At 41.5% G+C, this 18,213-nt stretch overlaps 2 protein-coding genes across 4 annotated transcripts in view; one reads left to right on the forward strand and one right to left on the reverse strand.

Annotated features, from left to right (window-relative positions):
- The window catches only part of cfap221 (cilia and flagella associated protein 221), a 29,949-nt gene extending 26,941 nt beyond the window's left edge, over positions 1 to 3,008 (forward strand). Inside the window, exon 21 of the mRNA XM_022253616.2 lies at positions 280 to 3,008. Within this exon, the coding sequence (XP_022109308.2) occupies positions 280 to 406 (127 nt within the window). The 3' untranslated portion in view covers positions 407 to 3,008. The remainder of the gene's footprint in view (positions 1 to 279) is intronic.
- Positions 3,009 to 3,737: 729 nt separating this feature from the next.
- Positions 3,738 to 16,962, reverse strand: LOC110989323 (tubulin gamma-1 chain). Of its 3 annotated transcripts, none has more exons than XM_087147965.1 (12): positions 16,445 to 16,962; positions 13,784 to 13,896; positions 13,109 to 13,276; positions 12,459 to 12,527; positions 11,469 to 11,548; positions 10,681 to 10,807; positions 9,998 to 10,084; positions 9,427 to 9,582; positions 8,485 to 8,640; positions 8,075 to 8,236; positions 7,104 to 7,295; positions 3,738 to 5,763 (listed from the first exon to the last, which is right to left on the reverse strand). In XM_087147965.1, exons 1-12 carry the CDS (start codon positions 16,491 to 16,493, stop codon positions 5,740 to 5,742), a joined length of 1,383 nt encoding a protein of 460 aa, XP_087004091.1. In that variant the 5' UTR covers positions 16,494 to 16,962; the 3' UTR covers positions 3,738 to 5,739. The 3 variants fall into 3 exon arrangements, with proteins under 3 accessions (XP_087004091.1, XP_087004089.1, XP_087004090.1); XM_087147963.1 differs by lacking the exon at positions 16,445 to 16,962 and adding an exon at positions 16,075 to 16,322; XM_087147964.1 differs by lacking the exon at positions 16,445 to 16,962 and adding an exon at positions 14,868 to 16,047.
- Between the last annotated feature and the right edge of the window lie 1,251 nt (positions 16,963 to 18,213).

Below are 18,213 nucleotides of genomic sequence, written 5' to 3' on the forward strand. Positions count from 1 at the left end.
TGTTTTGCAGTTGAATCTTTTCTTATCTTTTGATGACTAGAATCTAGCTTAGTCAATCTAGTTTGAGAAATTTTGTCATTGAAAAGATTCATTTTCATTGACAAAAATCTCAAACTAGCAGTTCCTAATCCCATGTTCAGAGTGGCCAAGTTTAGCACTTCAGAATACAGAAAAAATTCAATGTGCAATGTCTACAGTACGCGGAGTAAATCATAGGGAAAGTCTACATGACTTTGAAGCCACTACCAAATGATATTCACTGTGTGTTCATTCCAACAGAGAGAAACGGGAGGCAGAGTTGGAGGTGTTTCTAAAGAAACGCTACAACCGACTAGGTGACAAGGTAGAATCCAGAGTAACTCACATGAACAACTTGGCTACTCAGCCAGATCTGGTACTCAAGTGAGCTACCCTTGTCTCCGTGCTTTTGGACCATTTTCAGTATCAAGTGAAGCTTCTTTTCTTACTATTTTCTACTTCTCTTTATATTGACGTTAGCTTAAATCCACCCCTCCCGTCCCCCCCACAGTATTTTGGCTAGCGATCCTGCTGTTCCTTCTTGCAGCAGTTGTTAAAGTGAGAAGTTAAAGTTGTTTAGTGTCAAGTGTGCTAAGGTCAAATAGCCCCAGTGTGCCAGTCTGACAGCCTTGTATACCGTAGCATCCAACACTGACACTATTCAGTGAGGACTCTCATTGTCTGTGGTGAGCAATCTACTTGGTTTCCAATGATGGCAAGAGAGTACTGTGTCAGGTTTATCTAGACTTTTCCCTCTCTTTATGTAGCATGTGTAGACTGTTACTGAGGAAGTGGGAATCTCTCTACTGGTAGTTGTATTTGCTGTCAAATTGACCGTCCCTAGTATTCATAGCTTTCTATTTAACTGGGCAAGCATGTCGTGAAGCAGTTTAAGTATACATTGTAGGATGCCCTCTCTTAATCTTTGTACAGAGCCTGTTATCATCCATCATATTCAAGCTGTGGCTCGAATTATACGGTGCTGCTAAGCAGGTCTTATCTACCATTGAAATCTCTATTCATGTCACAGAGATCAAAAGCAGTTAGAATACAGTACCTGACTTCAGAGGTCAACTTGACTCGAGCTATTGACGCAGCAATGTGAATTTCCATGTGCTGGCAGCTGTTGACATGCAGGCAGTTTGCGATTGTGTGTAACATTAGCTTAACTAGTGTTTCTGCTGAGGATGGAGCAATGCCTTGTATTGGCCCGAGTACCAAAGCCAGATTGTATCTTCATATTCCAAACGCTTTTAGTGGGCTCTTTCTCCTATGCTGTTCATGTTTTGTGCCGGGGAGTGAAGCTCTCAAATATCAGTGTTGACAGTATTAATAACGTGATAGGAGCATACCTGCATGAAAAAGCTGCAGTTATTGTCCGCCGCTTTCTCGTTGAAGAAGTGGAATATGTAAAAGGCGTTCAATCCCCCTCCCATCTGAACAGAAGTGGTCACCAGAAATGAATGCTGAAATGAGAAACTCTAAGAACCTATAGAATTGAGGGAAATGATTGTAATTTACTGTCTTCAGTTTTAAAAGCTGCCCCGAGACTTGCTTCCTAAGAATGCATGTAAATTTTTGTGAAGTTGACAAAAAAGGAGTTTTTACTTACTAAAAAAGTATAGATTTATAATGTACAAAATATCGAGACTATTTAACAGCTTTATGTAAAATGTATTTAAAAAAATGTGTGTACATAATTGAAGTGTTACTTGTATAGTGTTCCAATTTAGAGTTTGTGCATTCAATCACTTACCAATATTCTGTGCATTTTCTTTCAAATTGCCACCAACTTTAATAAAAAAAGACAAGGGAAGACAGTATTGTAGTTGGTACATGACATCAGTATGACTACACTGAAAGTTGTGCTTTTAAATAAACCCTAAAGAGGAAACATTTTCTGTGAATTCACATTTAAAGGATTTTATTTTTGTTTAAAACAGAGAGTAATGAGGATATTGTCAACTTTTGAGTGAATTTGAGTAAAGGGTACAGATCTGAACTACACAAACATTTACAGTGTACACGAGTAACTATTTATGCATGACCACATGGGGAGTAAACACCCTCAATATATATATACATGTATATAGCTCTCTTGTACACTGTCATGCAACCCATTTTTGCCTTGTCACTTCTTTAACCTTTTACCTTGACAGGCTACAGTGTACATGTACATCCGAAGCTGTTTCTGATACTAATTCCCATGTCTTGCAATTGAGCTTTCATTGTATAAAGTTGAACATGATACAAAATGTTACTGTGGGGCCATGACATTGCCAGTGCGCACTTAGGCGCATTGCGGCACCCTGTTCATTGAAGAGGAATGTAATGTGTGTACCAACTGTGAACATGTCATAGTTTCCGATCCTTATTGGCAGATGTCTTTAGAGATGTTTAATGGCGGATGGTGGTGCATTTGACATCACATGATGATTGAAATCTGCACAGCAACTGTAAATGGAGTGAAATCAAGACGTTTTATCCTGTTCAGTCAGAAAGGATACAGAGCATATAATATCTATGATTTCCTGCAAGACATAACCACAAGCTGATTCATACAACTGGTTTTGGGGGAGTTTGAGTAATGGTAAAAATGCATTGACAATCGCAGATATACTGCTTGCAGTGGACACATTAATGACTTGAATTCAGTGGACCCCCTTTATTACTTGGCTCATGTCTTTGTAGACTTTCAATCAGTCCTTATTCATGCTTTCCATTTTTATCTTTCATGGAGACATATTTCAACGTCTCTTAACATTTTCATCACTCCATAAAATGTACTTTTGGTGAAAATACTTGGAGACCTTTTCCATTTTATTATTGCTTTTCAGTTTTGTGATTTGTCTTCAGCCAAGCTTATGTAGATGTATATGGATTATTTCCTCTGCAGTAATACAATTCTAAGACAATACTTCTAAGAAGGTCTGACTTGTATGTTCTGCTGATGATTAAAAGTTCTCATTGGTTCTTTTTGAATTTGAAAATTGACTTTCTTTGAAGGCGTATCTTTTCTGAGTTTGTCCTTAAACAAATTTCCGTTTTCAACAGAATGAAAACCGTACAGAAATATAAAACCAACCAATCTCTAAGCACTTATACTTCAACCATTTACACAACTGCCCTAGCCTGTGAAACCATCATACAGCTCTGGGGCTTTCAAACCTGCCAAAGGCCAGTGCATACCTTCAAATACCTGTGGAATATTGCTCCTAAATACAGAAAGTGTGTTCCACAACCTGAAAGGTAAGCAACTGACAAAATCATTGTTGGGAAAACAATCGTGGCTCAAAGAAAATTTTGAAACTAGTCTCCCTGTGAAATTACTCCTTTAGGAAAGCTTTCATTTAGAAGAAAGTAGTGAAAGGCCAATTCCAATGTCTGTAAAGATGCACTTTTGGAAATTACGCTTAGCAGTTTGGGAAAGAGTATTGCATCCCGACTCCACTTCAGCAGTTGTGTACAAAATTGGAAACTGTTCTCAGTTCCAGATTCATGTCTTTTCAGCAATTTCTTCAATGACCGAGTTTTACTGACATGACAATATGCAGAGGGTGCATGCAGGATGAAACGTTCTTACTGTAGTTTCGTGTTTAATTCACCAAGCCATGCGCCAGCATCACCATGCTTTGCTCACGTGTGTACGGACTTACTTTATGCAAATCATTGGTTCAATGTGTGACATTGTGTAGTGGCATTTGGTCCAAGACACAGAATTTGGGTGCAAATGGACTGTACTTTTAATGAATAAGTAACAACACTGAAAACTACCAGCCAATACTTCTGGGGAGATTGAGAAAATTTGGCTCCCAAGTGCTGATGTCCTGTCCAAGCTGTACACTTTCCAGGAAGCTAAGATGGACTAGCAATGTTTACGGCCTGGTGAGCAGAGATTGTGAGATACACAGCACACATAACACAAGTGCTGGTGGATATGTGTGGAGTGCTCTTGATAAATTACTGTTATTTATAAAAAAGAAGAACATATTTTGTACAAATGCCAGCACCAGAGCCCACATGTATATCTTATTTCAGTAGGTCTACTGATCCAACAGTTCTTTCTAACTGATGCACAATTTCAAACCACACAATACTTCATTTACACTTTCTACAATTTTTTTTTACACAATTTATGAAAACTTAGTTATCATCAAGAGAGTTTCCCCTACTGGAATTCACAACATTTTTGCTAGTAAAATTGAAAGGAAACTTATTTTCTATGAGTCACCATCTTTTGAAAGGAAAAGTTTGAACAGTTTGCATTTTATTTGTATTTATTTAATGCAATGTAAACTTTGCTGCGTTCCTTCTTTAGACATACTGTATTCAGCAAAACTAAGGTTTTTCGCAAAGGCACATTTTAAAAATATGAAAGACGAATCGTCTATAGTGAGTAGTCTATGAAATTAACAACCAAAATCCATAAATGCACATATTCACCAACTTCTGCACAATTGTACATGGAGTGTTGCAGTCATCACAATTTATAAAATAAGTCATGAAGTCAAGTCTAGGAACCACTTGCTGAAATGACTGTTAGTGACATTCCTTTATCATTTGTCATCCACTGATTGACTTTTGGTCTTTAACGTGACAGAATTGTGATGGTCTCGACTGCAACTCAGCTATGCAATTGTGTCTATCCAGTCAACCTCAGACATCCGAACTTGGCCCAATTCCATGTAGTTGTGTATGTGTAGCATTCAGCTACGGAAGTTCAGCAAATCTACGTGCAAAGCAAATTCAGCTGGGAACCGATTGGAGACTGCACGTCACAGCAAACATTTTTTGTGCATGGCAGATTTTGGGTCTGAGATTCTCTGTAAAGTCAGCCCTGAAATCTACAGAACATGCCCAGACTCAAACCCTTCTTTACTGGTAATCAATGACGTTGTTTGTATTTGTAGTTAAAGGTTGGCTATTGACTTTTCAGTTACAAATATCATGACACTGTGCACGATATGGGACGATGGGTACCCCCCCACATGTCCAATCCCTGAACACACTCTAGACTATTGTTACCTAACACATCCCCCCTTGAAGTCTGTCAGGAATTCCTAATATTCCAATCAACAATGGCCAACACAAAGGGGGGGGTTCTCTCCGCCCCATATCTTGCATCCTGTGAAACTCATTCAACTTGCTGCAGGGGAGCACGGTTTCGGAGACGATGGCTTAATATGCACAGACGGGGTGCCCGAAATTGGACAAAAGGAACTGGGCTTGTAACAAAAGACTGTACTTGGAACAAAAGACCGAGCTGCTGGGAATGTCCAACATTTTTTCAGTTGTCAATAACGGAGGAAATCCGTCATTGATTTGAAAGATTATACCACTGTTTGTGGCATTCAGCGCCAGCGGATTATGACTGGGGACAAAAGTGCTCAAGTGATACAATACCGCTACATGGTAATCTGGCCCTTATTGAAAATGGCACTGTGCCAGTTTGGGGAACAAAAGAAAATTACATAACACTGCACAATCTGGGCTCTTTTTACAAGGCGGCAGGCCTGGCTGAAATACCCGGCAGAGGAGGCAAGAACATAATGCACACGCATGCTTTCACCCTGGCTATAATTTACTTAGAATGACAGCTTTGCTACTGCAAGCTTATTAATATGTACACCAAAAAAGAGCTAAACCTCTTGTAAAAGGGTGTTAGCTAATCAGATTTGTGACTTTCCTCCGTCCTGCTGAGGGGCTGTTGGCTATTCCAATCTATGACTTTCCTCCCTCAGCAGCCTGTAAAGCAAACATACAAAAAAAAAATGACGAACACAGACCATGTCACTTTCTATTGGGTATCTTTATGCAACCATGAAAATTTATTGCTCTGCGACCGCACAGTACCCACTGACAGAAACAAAAGGGCACTTTCATCAATTCCTTTCAAAAAGATTGGAAAATTTGAAATATGGAATTCATTTGTAAAAATATTTGTGATTTTGTGACATATGATTTGAAAAATACAACAATCCTTATTTAATGCATAACACTGTCTGTTTCAACCCTAATATGCCCAGATCTTTTCAAATCCATCAAGAGATTCGAAGGATGTTGAAGGATTGTGGAATTCATATCCCACACACTCCTGCTTATTTAAACATGGGACTTGGTGCCCCTTAAAAGTTACAGAACAATGAACAGTTTCCAACATTAGCGGTGATCGGTTTTGAAAAAAAAAATTCTTGTTGCTACAATACCAGTGTGGTTATGCCTCATTTTCACTTGTATCCATGGCTTTTAAATCTGATGACTGGCACCAATGTACAAGATAGCCATTTGTGAAATTTTGATTTCATTAGACAAGGATTTCTTCTTGCGGTCATTTAGCTCAGGAATGTTGTCCACATGCTTCAAACACATGTTGATAAGAAATGGCCAATTAATCTTAGAAGTTGGTGCCAAAAGACTGCAACACAACAGTGGAAAAATTCTTGAAGGCATAGCATAACAAAAAAATGTAAAGTTATGATGTTAACCACTCCCTGCCCAGGATTCCGGATGCTTTATATGCATGGCCGGGGTCTCCGAACTCGGACAAAGGGAACAGGGCTTTGTAACAAAAGACCATACTCGGAACAAAAGACCAGGCTGCTGGGAATTACCGACATTTTTCACTCTCAAAAGGGAAGATAATCCAGCCTTATTTTGAACAGTATACCAGGGTTTGAGGCATTTAGAGCGAGCGGATTACCACCGGGGACAAAAGCACTCCACCACCACAGAGATGAGCCACACAGCACCGCTGCACGCTAATCTGGCCCCTATCAAAAAGAGGTCAGCAGTGCACTGAGCCAGGTTAGTGAAGAAAAGAAAGTTATATAACACTGCACAATCTGGGCTCTTTTTACAAGGCTGCAGGCCTGGCTGAAATACTCAGGTGTGAATAGATTTTGTCTGTCAGGCTAGAGGGGCCACCAGACAGTCCTTCAAGTGTTTGTAAGTGTCCAATCAATGAAGATAGGAATTTTTCAAAGAATTTTGAAAACGGAAAAAAATGATAAATATCCCAGCCCAGCATCATCAGCATTGATAACTGCCCCGGCAGGAAGTGGTTACCACCCCCCTCATCCCCTCACCTGTTGTGTACCCCAGGAGATGTAGTCTGGCTTGGTAGCAGCATGGTACTCATCCACCAGCTGTTGGACTACCTCTCTGGAGTTATCCAACTCATCCAGGTTGTCTTTGAAGATGGCCTGCTTGCGGAACTGTTCCAGGAAGGCCTCTCGCTTGCGCAGCTTGTCATATTGCTGGCAAGTTCTCTCAAATAACTGTGGGAAACCAGTGGCAGGTTACATGCACTTTTACAACATCAATCACGCACAAGTTTACAATACATCGGAGTGTGTCACTATGAATGTCACATTTTACAATGCTCATTGCCAGGTGATAGCCTCCATGCACAAAATTATAGCACAGCATGACCTACTCAAGAGACCTGAGAAAGGATGTGTAGTTCATGTTTTTCGACTGAATGAGCAAAAATCTGTCCATGATGAAAGGAGCTTGTGGGAAATAGCAACCTGTTCAACTGTTGCACAATGCAGTAAACGTATTACTGCCATCTCGGCAGCATCTATTCTTGCTGAGGAGAAAAATTCTACCAATATCAAACCCTCCAAACATGAAAAGACATTTCAGTATGGGCCCATGATGTAATCATGCTGAACAATTTACCTTTTGATACCAGTAATAATTTGTTGGGGGTGTCCAGTTACTAACTCAACGAAACGATGCTGGTATGGTTGGCCAACATCAATCCACTAACTCTATGGGCTGTCTGGACATAGGGTGATTACTAACTCAACGAAACGATGCTGGTATGGTTGGCCAACATCAATCCACTAACTCTATGGGCTGTCTGGACATAGGGTGATTACTAACTCACCGAAACGATGCTGGTATGGTTGGCCAACATCAATCCACTAACTCTATGGGCTGTCTGGACATAGGGTGATTACTAACTCACCGAAACGATGCTGGTATGGTTGGCCAACATCAATCCACTAACTCTATGGGCTGTCTGGACATAGGGTGATTACTAACTCACCGAAACGATGCTGGTATGGTTGGCCAACATCAATCCACTAACTCTATGGGCTGTCTGGACATAGGGTGATTTGCGCGACAAGGCTACCTGGATGCTAGCTGGCCCCCAGGGGATGAATTGTGCCAGCTTACGCTCTCTAATTCGCTGAAGACTCTTGTGCACCTACAAAAATGATGTTCAGTAAGCAGACAAATCATCAACCTTGATCTCTGATAATGTCTTTGTGCACAATTAGTTCACAATGACGCACATTTCATGCACAAGCACAAGTAAGTGAACTCCACATGACCTTGTTTCAGCCAACTAGGATGGACAGCCTTTCAAGAGGTGTGTCATAATGTGGACTATCTATTCCAAAACCATGCATTACTTGCATGCACTCAAACACAAGCCAGAGAAGGCATCATTACCTGAGTTGGGTCAACCTCTCCTTGGATGATGTTCAAGATAGAGATGTAACAATGGTTGCTCTGTCTGTCTCGCAGCGTTGTAGACACCATGATGTTTTTGGGTTGCAGCAGACGTCGCATCACATCCAGTACTGTGGTCTTACGGACACTATTTGACTAGGAGTGCGATTGACAATCAAACACGGAATGATGGAATCCACACCAATTTTTCCTTTGTTTAACTGGACCACCATGTCTGACCGTACACTAATTAACCTGGACCCCAGGAGTTGCTTTATTGCCCACTTCTCTTCAACAGTAACCCCTGGATAGCAAACTTTCCTCCTACATCTGGAATTGACTTAACAGTAGGGAATTACTTTATATAGTGTACTTGGTGTTAGTAATCCTAGTGAGTGTTTATTTTAACACTCGTGAATTTTCACATTCCCTGTAATCCCTCCCGTTGTCACTTTTTTTCATTTGAAATAGGCAACTGCAAATACCCTGGATATGATTTTCAGACTTTAACTTTTTACAAATCCTGCTTTTGGATCTGTAACGCCGAACAAATTTACCACATTTTTATATCAGAAAATGCATTTAAAGTGGGTGTCAGTTTTAATGCACAGCCAACCAATGGGAGCTTCCTGTGTGCAAAAGTGTTGAGCAATGCTCCAATGATCCATTATCGGGGAGGGGGTGGAGAGCAGGTTGTTGTGGGGGCATACTACTTGCCACCATGGGAATGAGGTTGTTAGTTGAATAAACTTATTTTATTGTGAATGTTCATAACAGAAGTAAATTGATATGGAGTGAAAATCATAACCCATCCATCGTAAGAGATAAACCTTCACCACTAATCATTTCGCCTCTCTCTGAAGTCCGGTAAATACTTTTCTTTCGGCAGGTGTAGCGTTTGAATTACGGTAAGGAATAGAGAATAGTCCCATGCTAGTCTACCTTGAGATCCGAGCTGACTGTGAGAGGTGTGTAGCCAGTCATTAGGAAGTGTAGCCTAGGGGTTGGAATGAGAGAGGCTATCAGCCCAATCAGGTCATTGTTCATGTAGCCAGGGTAGCGTAGTGTCGTCGTACTTGTTGACATGATGGTGGAGACCTGGAGGATATTAGCCAGAGATGTATAACTACAAAAACCATCCACTGCATTCTTATAATTTATGAAAAATTCCACTGTAACTGCAGCTGGTAGCAATGAACAACATTTTGGGATGCCATCCAAGAAATGTGGTGATGCAGTGTCTTACCTTGGACTAAGCCTTTGCGATTTAAGTGATGTGAAAGGTGACATTTAGTGACACAATGACATAGTCATTTGTTACATATATATACTGTACTGTTTCGGACCAATAAAATCCACTGTAAAGGTCACATGATTCTCCATGTTGGTTGGTAGTGTTCAACACAGATTATTCCATCAAATGTAAAAACCCCCATCCTTTTTGCTTCTCTTGCTCCGCCCTCCTGTTTTATAACCAACCAATAATCTATGTCATAATCCCAAATAAACATACCATTTGGTTGATTTGTGTGAAGTCAGGGTTGGAAAGGTGTAGTCGCTCGCTGGCGATACGATTCATGGCGGTGTTGTCCAGCACAACCTACAAATGGGGAGGGGAATTAACTAAGGTTATCACAGACATAGTACAAAGGATGCTAGTGCTTCAAAGATGACATCACATTAAGAAAGATCTTTGACATCAACCACACTGTCTTACTCTGATTGGTGAAGCATGCAAGTTTTGTATAAGCCATCATTTTGGAATTCTCAGCAACAGAATTATTAAAAGTTAAGATCTTTGGTGTGACAGAGAGTTGATTTTCACCAATTTACTGAATGAAAAGTTTAAATTCCATTCAAGCTTGCTGACCACGCTCTCACCGTTTATTTGTTATTGAACAATGGTACTGAAATCAGATACAAAATACTTTTATCTGATTTCAATATGTAAAAAATCACTGACTAGAATGGTCAGGAACACTAAGAAATTTTTGTCTTTTCAAAATACTTTACTTATCAAGACCAACTAGACTTCCTCCTCACTTTGTTTGGTTCCAATTTTTCAATAATCCAAATTAATTTCCCACTTATTCAAAAGGTTTTCGAGACCAAAAGGAAATCAGCTTGGGCAAAGCTGACCTGTTTGTCACCTGTATACTCAAGTATAAAACCTGAGCCTTGATTGATGGAACTCACCACACAGTCTGCGTTCTGGGTTAGTCTCTTCAGGGTTAGCATAGAGTTATAGGGCTGCACCACTACATCGCTAATCTCCTGCTGGTTGGGGAAAACTGAGTAGGTCTGGATCAACTTCTTGGGAAATCTACAATGGACAAGATGAAAATGCACAACAAACATGAGACAGTGATGACAGACTGCAGACCCTCACATGTAAATACAATAGCACTGAAATCAACCATCAGTATTATTGACTTTCAATGGAATTTTATGCTGTGAACAAGTGATTTCTCGATAGACCTTTTTCCTGTGATGTCACAACCATGCTGGACCGCGATGTGTTGTGATGGTAATAAGAGTAGTGTTGTGATGGTAATCTCAAGATATTCAAGATCAACTAGTCAAACATGCAGCGTCTGGATGTGCACTTGTACACGGTCGAAGCTGCCCGTAGGAATATATGCGATCACCATGGCCAAGGCGGTCCACACGTGGTGGTATTGTTTACATTTAGCCATGTGGGTGGAAAAAGTCTATACTGAGGTAAACCTACACTGCCACAGTTTGATACAGGTAGTTCCATATTCACTGCAGCTGACTATTTCCACACAACAAAGACTTGCACGAAATTAAAGACCAGTAAAACAGTGGTGGTTTGCTAATCAGCTGGGACGACACCCATAGAAAGAAGTTTTCCTGTCATATTTCAGTTATGCTCATCAATCCAGAGATATTGTTTGTGGCTGTGCTGACGGTTTCAACCAATGTTGTTTTTCTCCTTTTATCTCAAGCTGTCTTGAACTGACCTGTCATTGAGTCGTTCTAGCAGGTATGACCCCATGCCGGATCCTGTGCCCCCAGCAATTGAATGGCAGAGTACAAAACCCTGTGATGAAAAGAAGGCAAAACGTACAGGCCATTGGCTCGAAGGCCTAAAAACTCGGTGGGAAAAGGAATTAAGATAAGCAAATCACTGAATGGTTCAGCAAACAGCAAGTGAGCAGTTAGCTGCCGGTGCTAACCCTGTATGCTTTTCCTGCTGCGCAGAATAATCAAAGGCACCCTACACAAAATCTATGAGCCAGTTTGGTATTTCAACAAGACAAGGCCTTTCAAGAACAAAGCATCCAAAGTCACACTAGTTCAAATACGAGCACGGCATGAGCCAGTGTATGGCTGCCCTGATAGGCTGGCCTCGCACATATGTATTGATGTACTCCAATGATCTATGACGTCCCTCATTTTGCATGCACACCGTCAGAAAACCCAACTCACTCACTACTCACAACTGTAATATTGGATATGCCATGTTTGGCTCTCTTGGAAAACAAAGTACCCCAGCTTTGATCCGTGAATACTTCGCAAGTGTTCCAAATGGCATATCCTATATTGTGGTCGTCCAGGATTGTTTTGTATCATTGTACCAATCTCTCCAAGCAATCCGTGGTCGTAACTTACTTCAAAAGGAATAAATCTGATCAATGTGGCATAACCTTTGGACACTGCAAACATCCCGGCCAAACACAAGCTGTCTCCATGCGCAAGTCAGCTCTACTGTGTTGGCCTGTGGAACATGATTATTTTCGGACCAGTCATGTGGCCATACTCAGCCAATGAAATTAAAGCATCCAAGCACACAGTGTAGTGCACAACAGTTTATCCTTCTGATCTTGGTATAAACCATCCTAATGCTAGCCTTTACTGAAACCCTTTTTGGGGGGGGGTGAGAATGTAGAAATGAAAGTGATCAGGGTTTCTAATTTGTCCATTCCACAACAAAGATCACTTTATCTTACCTCCAGACTGTCACTTCCATCAGCCTCCCTGTCTATAATGTCAAACACTTCTTCGTACAAACGCTCTCCCTACATCAAAGTGCACACAAAATTATATCAGTACTGACTGGATAACAGGGCAAGAACATTTCACATCTTACTAACTGAAATCATCATCCTGTACAAAAACCGGACTAAGTTGCTTTTTTTACAACAGCCCAGTACACAATGCCAGTCAACACTTCTGTGGCATTGAAAACTTCCTTCCAACTGCTTATTCAACAGGATAGAAAAAGTAAACTCACCCTTCCTGCATCAATATCTCTGCTGATACACCCAAAAAATTATTACGGTACTAAATGTATAAGTTATGTGAGATTCAAATCTCATGTAATTCTGGGGACTCATTAGTGAGGAGAGCGGCACATTAGGTTACTCCCTTTGTGACGATAACAAAGAGAATGAGCAATCATCTTGTTGATTCATCTGACTGGCTGGACTACTGGTAAAGAAGAATTGTGTCTGTTGAGTATATTTAACATTCATCCCCAAAACGATGTTTACATCGAAGACATCGAAAATCACCCATGGTATCCAACTTTAAGACATTTGAAATTGCTAAGAATCTCACTAACTACGTTGTTTAAGATCAAGTTGATGGCAAAATGTACCTGCTCATACCCAGATGCCCAGTTATTACCGGCTCCCCCACCGTGTTTGGACAGGTAGATGTTCTCCGGGTTGAAGAGATTGGCATAAGAAGAATTTAGGATGCTGTGGATGACGCGAGGCTCCAAGTCCAGTAGGACAGCACGTGGAATATAGTGCTCATCATCAGCCTGGTAAAGTGTACAAAGTACATACTTCATGCACATGTATGGACGGCAGAATGTTGGCGCCATCAAGACCTACATAGATCTATAGTAAAGATTGCGGTAACACCATGTATTTATCGAGTTATTCCCCGGTTCTTCTCAGAACCACACATACTCAAAGAAGAGATAAATACATGGTGTTACCGCAATCTTTACTATAGATCAAGTTTCTTTCACCATGAAAACCTTTAAGTCTTATAAGACCTACATATGTACTCATAAGAGTTCTAATTCTACTGCGAGATACACAATGGCATTTCTGGTGTGTACACGCATTCAGATGTGTTTCCCCTTTTGCAAATCTACCAGGAAACTGCATTGAAAACTGGTTGTATCCACACACACCAGTGTGCACAGGAAGCCATACGTAAAACTTTGTGCACGATCATTCTCCAAGTATCGGCCTCTTATGCCAACATCCATGGACATGACCTACCCTCGATCGTAGTGGTTTCAACTAGAAGCACGTACCTGGTAGAAGAAGACATCTTTCCGATCGGTGTCGTTGGTGGCAAAGTCCTCTAGGATTCCCTCAGGGCTGATACCATGCTCTGAGCAAAGCTGCTTCCAAAACTCAAAGCCAACTACGAGTGCAAAAGAGGAACATGAACTCTTCATTAAGATGACCAATAATTAAGGACTCCTTTCCAATCACAACAGGCCATGATATGGAAATGTACAGGCCATGAAATGAAGTATTTGAGACACGTTACCATTGCTCGTAGAGTAGCTTCAAGTCCCAAGTTCTCCTTATTTTCATGTAAGCAAAGCTGAGGGATCATTAACTGTATGAACCAAAAACCCCCAAAACCACAACTGGGTGATATTTGTGCTTGCTTTCTTACAAGAAAACCTAATAAAATGAAGAAAAAATAACGGCACATGAATATGTTGGCTACATGGACAGAAATCTTGCAATTGTTGAAAAAACTTCGAGTCAACTTTGTGCAAAGTGTCAATGGGCCATAACAGGAAACATATGTATGTAAGTACATGCATACGTGTACATGTATTTTCAAAACAAACTGAATTTTTTTCCTTTCGTGATTAGTGTTTGCGCATATTTTAGGGGAATTTTCAAGTCATATTAAGGATGAAAAGTGGTGGGTGGATATAGAACTTAGAAAAATTACTGCATCTGGACTCAAGTCAAGTTCATCAGTTGTGTACAAAGTCTATGGGGAGTCAGGAAAAGGTTCGTAAGCTTGTATTATGAAGATTATCCACTCTGAGCAGGAACAACAGAGGGTGTGCTTTGAAATGAAATTGACACCCTTTGGTACGCATTCACCGCATCGGCGTGCGAGTTTCTGTACGTTTGACGAAGAGCATGCTTAGTACACGCAATGAATGTAGGCTGGAATGTACGGTCTTTGCATGCATGCTGAACGCATGCAAGGACCCTTTTGGAAAATGGAGTACCATCTGTCTGTCTTTCGCCGGTGCACTTCAGCTCAGGGCAGATAACAGGCCTAGTAGTCAAAGAACAGCCACGTAATGCCTGGCCTCGATTTAGATTGACCATAATGAGGCATGAACAGATGAATGATCATACCTTCTTCCCATGATCTCCTGATGATGGATCTATCTAGGGCCAATAGAGGACTTGCATGGCGTGCCCTCACTGTGACATGCTTGAGTATATCTATGTTGTACTTCATTGTCATTGAATAACAAACATCCTCTGTGAGGGCGCTCCATGCAGCTCCTCTATTCTCACAGTTGGGATGACATGTATCATTGAGTCTTGATTCTTCTCTCTGATTGGTCAATTGGTGGCTATTCCCTACTTCACACTCAAAACTCAAAGGGGCAAAAAAAGTGTTGCAGCGGATGGGGAAAATCTGAATTATTGACTAAACTCTTTCCCTTTACATCAGGCCTGAAATTTTACTGTTTTTGCTCTGTGAATATCTTCCCACACTGTACAGAAAGGTTTCAGTTATTTTCATCATGTTGCAACCAAAAGGAGGAAAACACGGACAGTCTCCGAGTTGTGATGTGTACCTCTTCTGTCTATACATGAAGTGATTTAAACTTCAGCAATTTTACATGGGGACAAAATAGAAATGTCATTACACCACCTGCATACGTCACGTTGGAGGACATTTCTTTCTACCGCTAGGATACGCTCGAGTAAACCCTTTGTGCATTCATTGTCATTAAATCTAAATAACAAAACATGTCCTCTAGGAGGGTGCCCCACACAGGCCCTCTGCATCATTAACCTGCTGACATACCAGTAGGCTGTGTCCGAATCACTTGGCTCTGCCGGAATATAAACATGACTTAATAGCCACAGCCATAGGCTCGTGCGTACTTTCCAGCCAATGAGGCCTACTTCAGCCCAGTAAGTTAGTTAGTTCACGGAACTTTATTCCTGTTTATGTGTAGATATTTCTGCTTTTCATGTACTCTGAAGTATAGCACATGTATTTTCAGCAGTCCAGTGGAGCATGATTTTTGGTTGGGATGTCGCTGGGAGAATTCAGCATTTACTGCTCCATGTATGCTGGTAGGACATGTACCCCATTCGCACTCAGTCTGATGGACTGCTGCGCTTCACAAAATCCAGTCCCATCTCAAAACCTCGGAGCATTGCAAACCATGCAATTTTCATTGTGTCTTCCTCCATGCTCAGACTAGATATTTTGAGCATTGCAACCCAATTAAATACAGTGTGCATTTACATACATGTAATGTATGCATAGGCATAAGTCATCATTTCATGTACATTGTAAGTCAGCAAAATGACGACTTACACAGTAGAAGTCTGCCTTTGCGTAAGCCAATTTGGGGGTCCCGTGAGTGCCGACTCAGTTGGAGTTTACTGTAGTGTAGGTAAAATTTTACAAAATACCTGGATGTTTGATACAGGTAGAAATTCATTAAGGGGTAGATTTGCTCCAGAAAGCGCAAACGGAGGTTTTCTCATCTACAGCTACCTGACCCTGGCAAAGCACTTTTCAAAACCCCACAGTGTTACGACACCAATTGCGCTCAAAGTCACACGGAGTAGGCCTAAAGTTATTTTAGTGACTTTGAGTTCTCGAAGTAGGCCCAGGCCTACTACTAGTTACTACATCATACATGGCCATGACGGCCCCTAATCCCAAACATACCAAACCTTACTTTGATTTCCACACTGCCCAAGTTGAAGCGTAATTATTTCACGAGGCATATCTGTTGCCGTAAATATCAATCACCAGGAAAGTAACTGTAATATGTTGGCCTTGTAAAAGTAAATTCATCAACGCAACACGACCTTCCCACTAGTGGCAGGAAGTGAACCCCAACTCTCATGCCTTTTGAAATGGCGGCAAAAAAAATTCCCTTGCTTAGACTGAACAGAGGGGGCGCTATTGCACATTGGTGGTACATTCAATCATGAAGTATTAAATCAAATGTCAGGCCCACTGCCCCAGAACAAAACAAAAGGAAACCGTGTCCCAATAATTTGGCTGTGACCTGAAATTGGGTACGAGTCTATGTGTTTTACAGTCACTTACCTTTGCCACCTCGCCCGGGCCACTTCACCGACCCGCCCCTTGGCCCACACTATAGGTATTTCGAGATATCAGGTGATGCATGCCCTGATGTCACAAGCACGTACAGGCGTGTGTTTAATCGACAACTCCCTGCATCCTTTAATAGTAATAATACAGCATTTATAAGGCGCCTGTATCTGGTGACCATTCAAAGGCGCCGGTCTGATGAAAGAGCCTCGGTCTCAAGAAGGAAAAGCTGGGACATAAAGGTGGGTTTTTAATCTCTGGGCAAAGAGTGTGGGGTTATGTGTTTCTCTCAGATCTACCGGGAGGGAGTTCCAAAGACGGGGGGCGGCACTTGAAAAGGCCCTGTCACCATAACTGCTCAGGCGGGTTCGAGGAACAAATAGTGACTTTCCTGATGACCTCAAGCCCGACCTGGAGCTGCGAACCTGTAAGAGTGATTGTAAATAGTCTGGGGCGGAACCGTGAAGTGCTTTGAATGTGAGCAAAATGATCTTGTATTGTATTCTATACTGGATAGGCAGCCAGTGAAGGGCTTGAAAAATAGGGGTGATGTGTGTGGATTTCTTATGGCCAGTTAGCAGGCGTGCAGCAGCATTCTGAACCAGTTGAAGGCGACGGAGCGTGTTATTAGAGAGACCAGAAAGTAAGCTGTTGCAGAAGTCGAGTCTGGAAGTTATGAAAGCATGAATGAGCTGTTCGGCTGCCTGATTTGTAAGCATTCGCCGGATAGTAGCGATGCGCCGGAGATGAGCGTATGATGTTTGACAAATGTGTGAGACGTGTTTCTCGAAGGTCACGTGCTGATCGAACAAAACGCCAAGATTACGTGCATCTGAACACGGTACTACCTGGGCATCACCAACCTGCATGTTTGGAATGTGGAATTTATTTCTGAGCTGTGGAGAACAGATAATTAGAAATTTCGTTTTTTGGGAGTTGAACTTCAGGAAGTTTGCAGCCGTCCACTCTTGTATATCATGTAAACAAGATGTCATGGAGTGGAGTGCATTACAGTCGTCGCCACTGATAGTCGGGCAAAATGTTGTGTACAATTGTGTGTCGTCGGCGTAGAAATGTGACTGTAGACCGTGTTTGCGAGAAATGTGTCCAAGTGGAGAAGTGTAAAGGGTAAAGAGTACAGGACCGAGGACAGAGCCCTGGGGTACACCGTATGGGACACAAGTTTCTGCTGATGATGCTCCTAGAATCTGCACAGCCTGACGGCGATTACTAAGATACGATTGGAGCCAGGTCAAAGCTAATCCCTTTATACCAAAATTAACATTCAATCTTTCAAGAAGTACAGCATGATCGATTGTGTCGAATGCAGCAGAGAGGTCAAGCAGGACGAGCAGCACCGCTTTTTTGGCATCCACAGCACACATG

This window comes from Acanthaster planci, linkage group LG17 (assembly GCF_054643075.1).
Source record: "Acanthaster planci isolate LZ-2023a linkage group LG17, COTS_SCS, whole genome shotgun sequence".
In the NCBI taxonomy this organism is placed as follows: Eukaryota; Metazoa; Echinodermata; class Asteroidea; order Valvatida; family Acanthasteridae; genus Acanthaster; species Acanthaster planci.

Bases quoted from the DNA above. Each gene is read 5' to 3' on its own strand.
- LOC110989323 (XM_087147963.1), bottom strand. From the start codon at position 16,201: ATGAATTTCTACCTGTATCAAACATCCAGGTATTTTGTAAAATTTTAC. The intron at 8,237-8,484 runs GTAATGATGCCT...TCATTTTTGTAG, and splicing joins GAGAGGTTGACCCAACTCAG to GTGCACAAGAGTCTTCAGCG. The intron at 5,764-7,103 runs GTGAGGGGATGA...TTTGCTTTACAG, and splicing joins TCTCCTGGGGTACACAACAG to GCTGCTGAGGGAGGAAAGTC.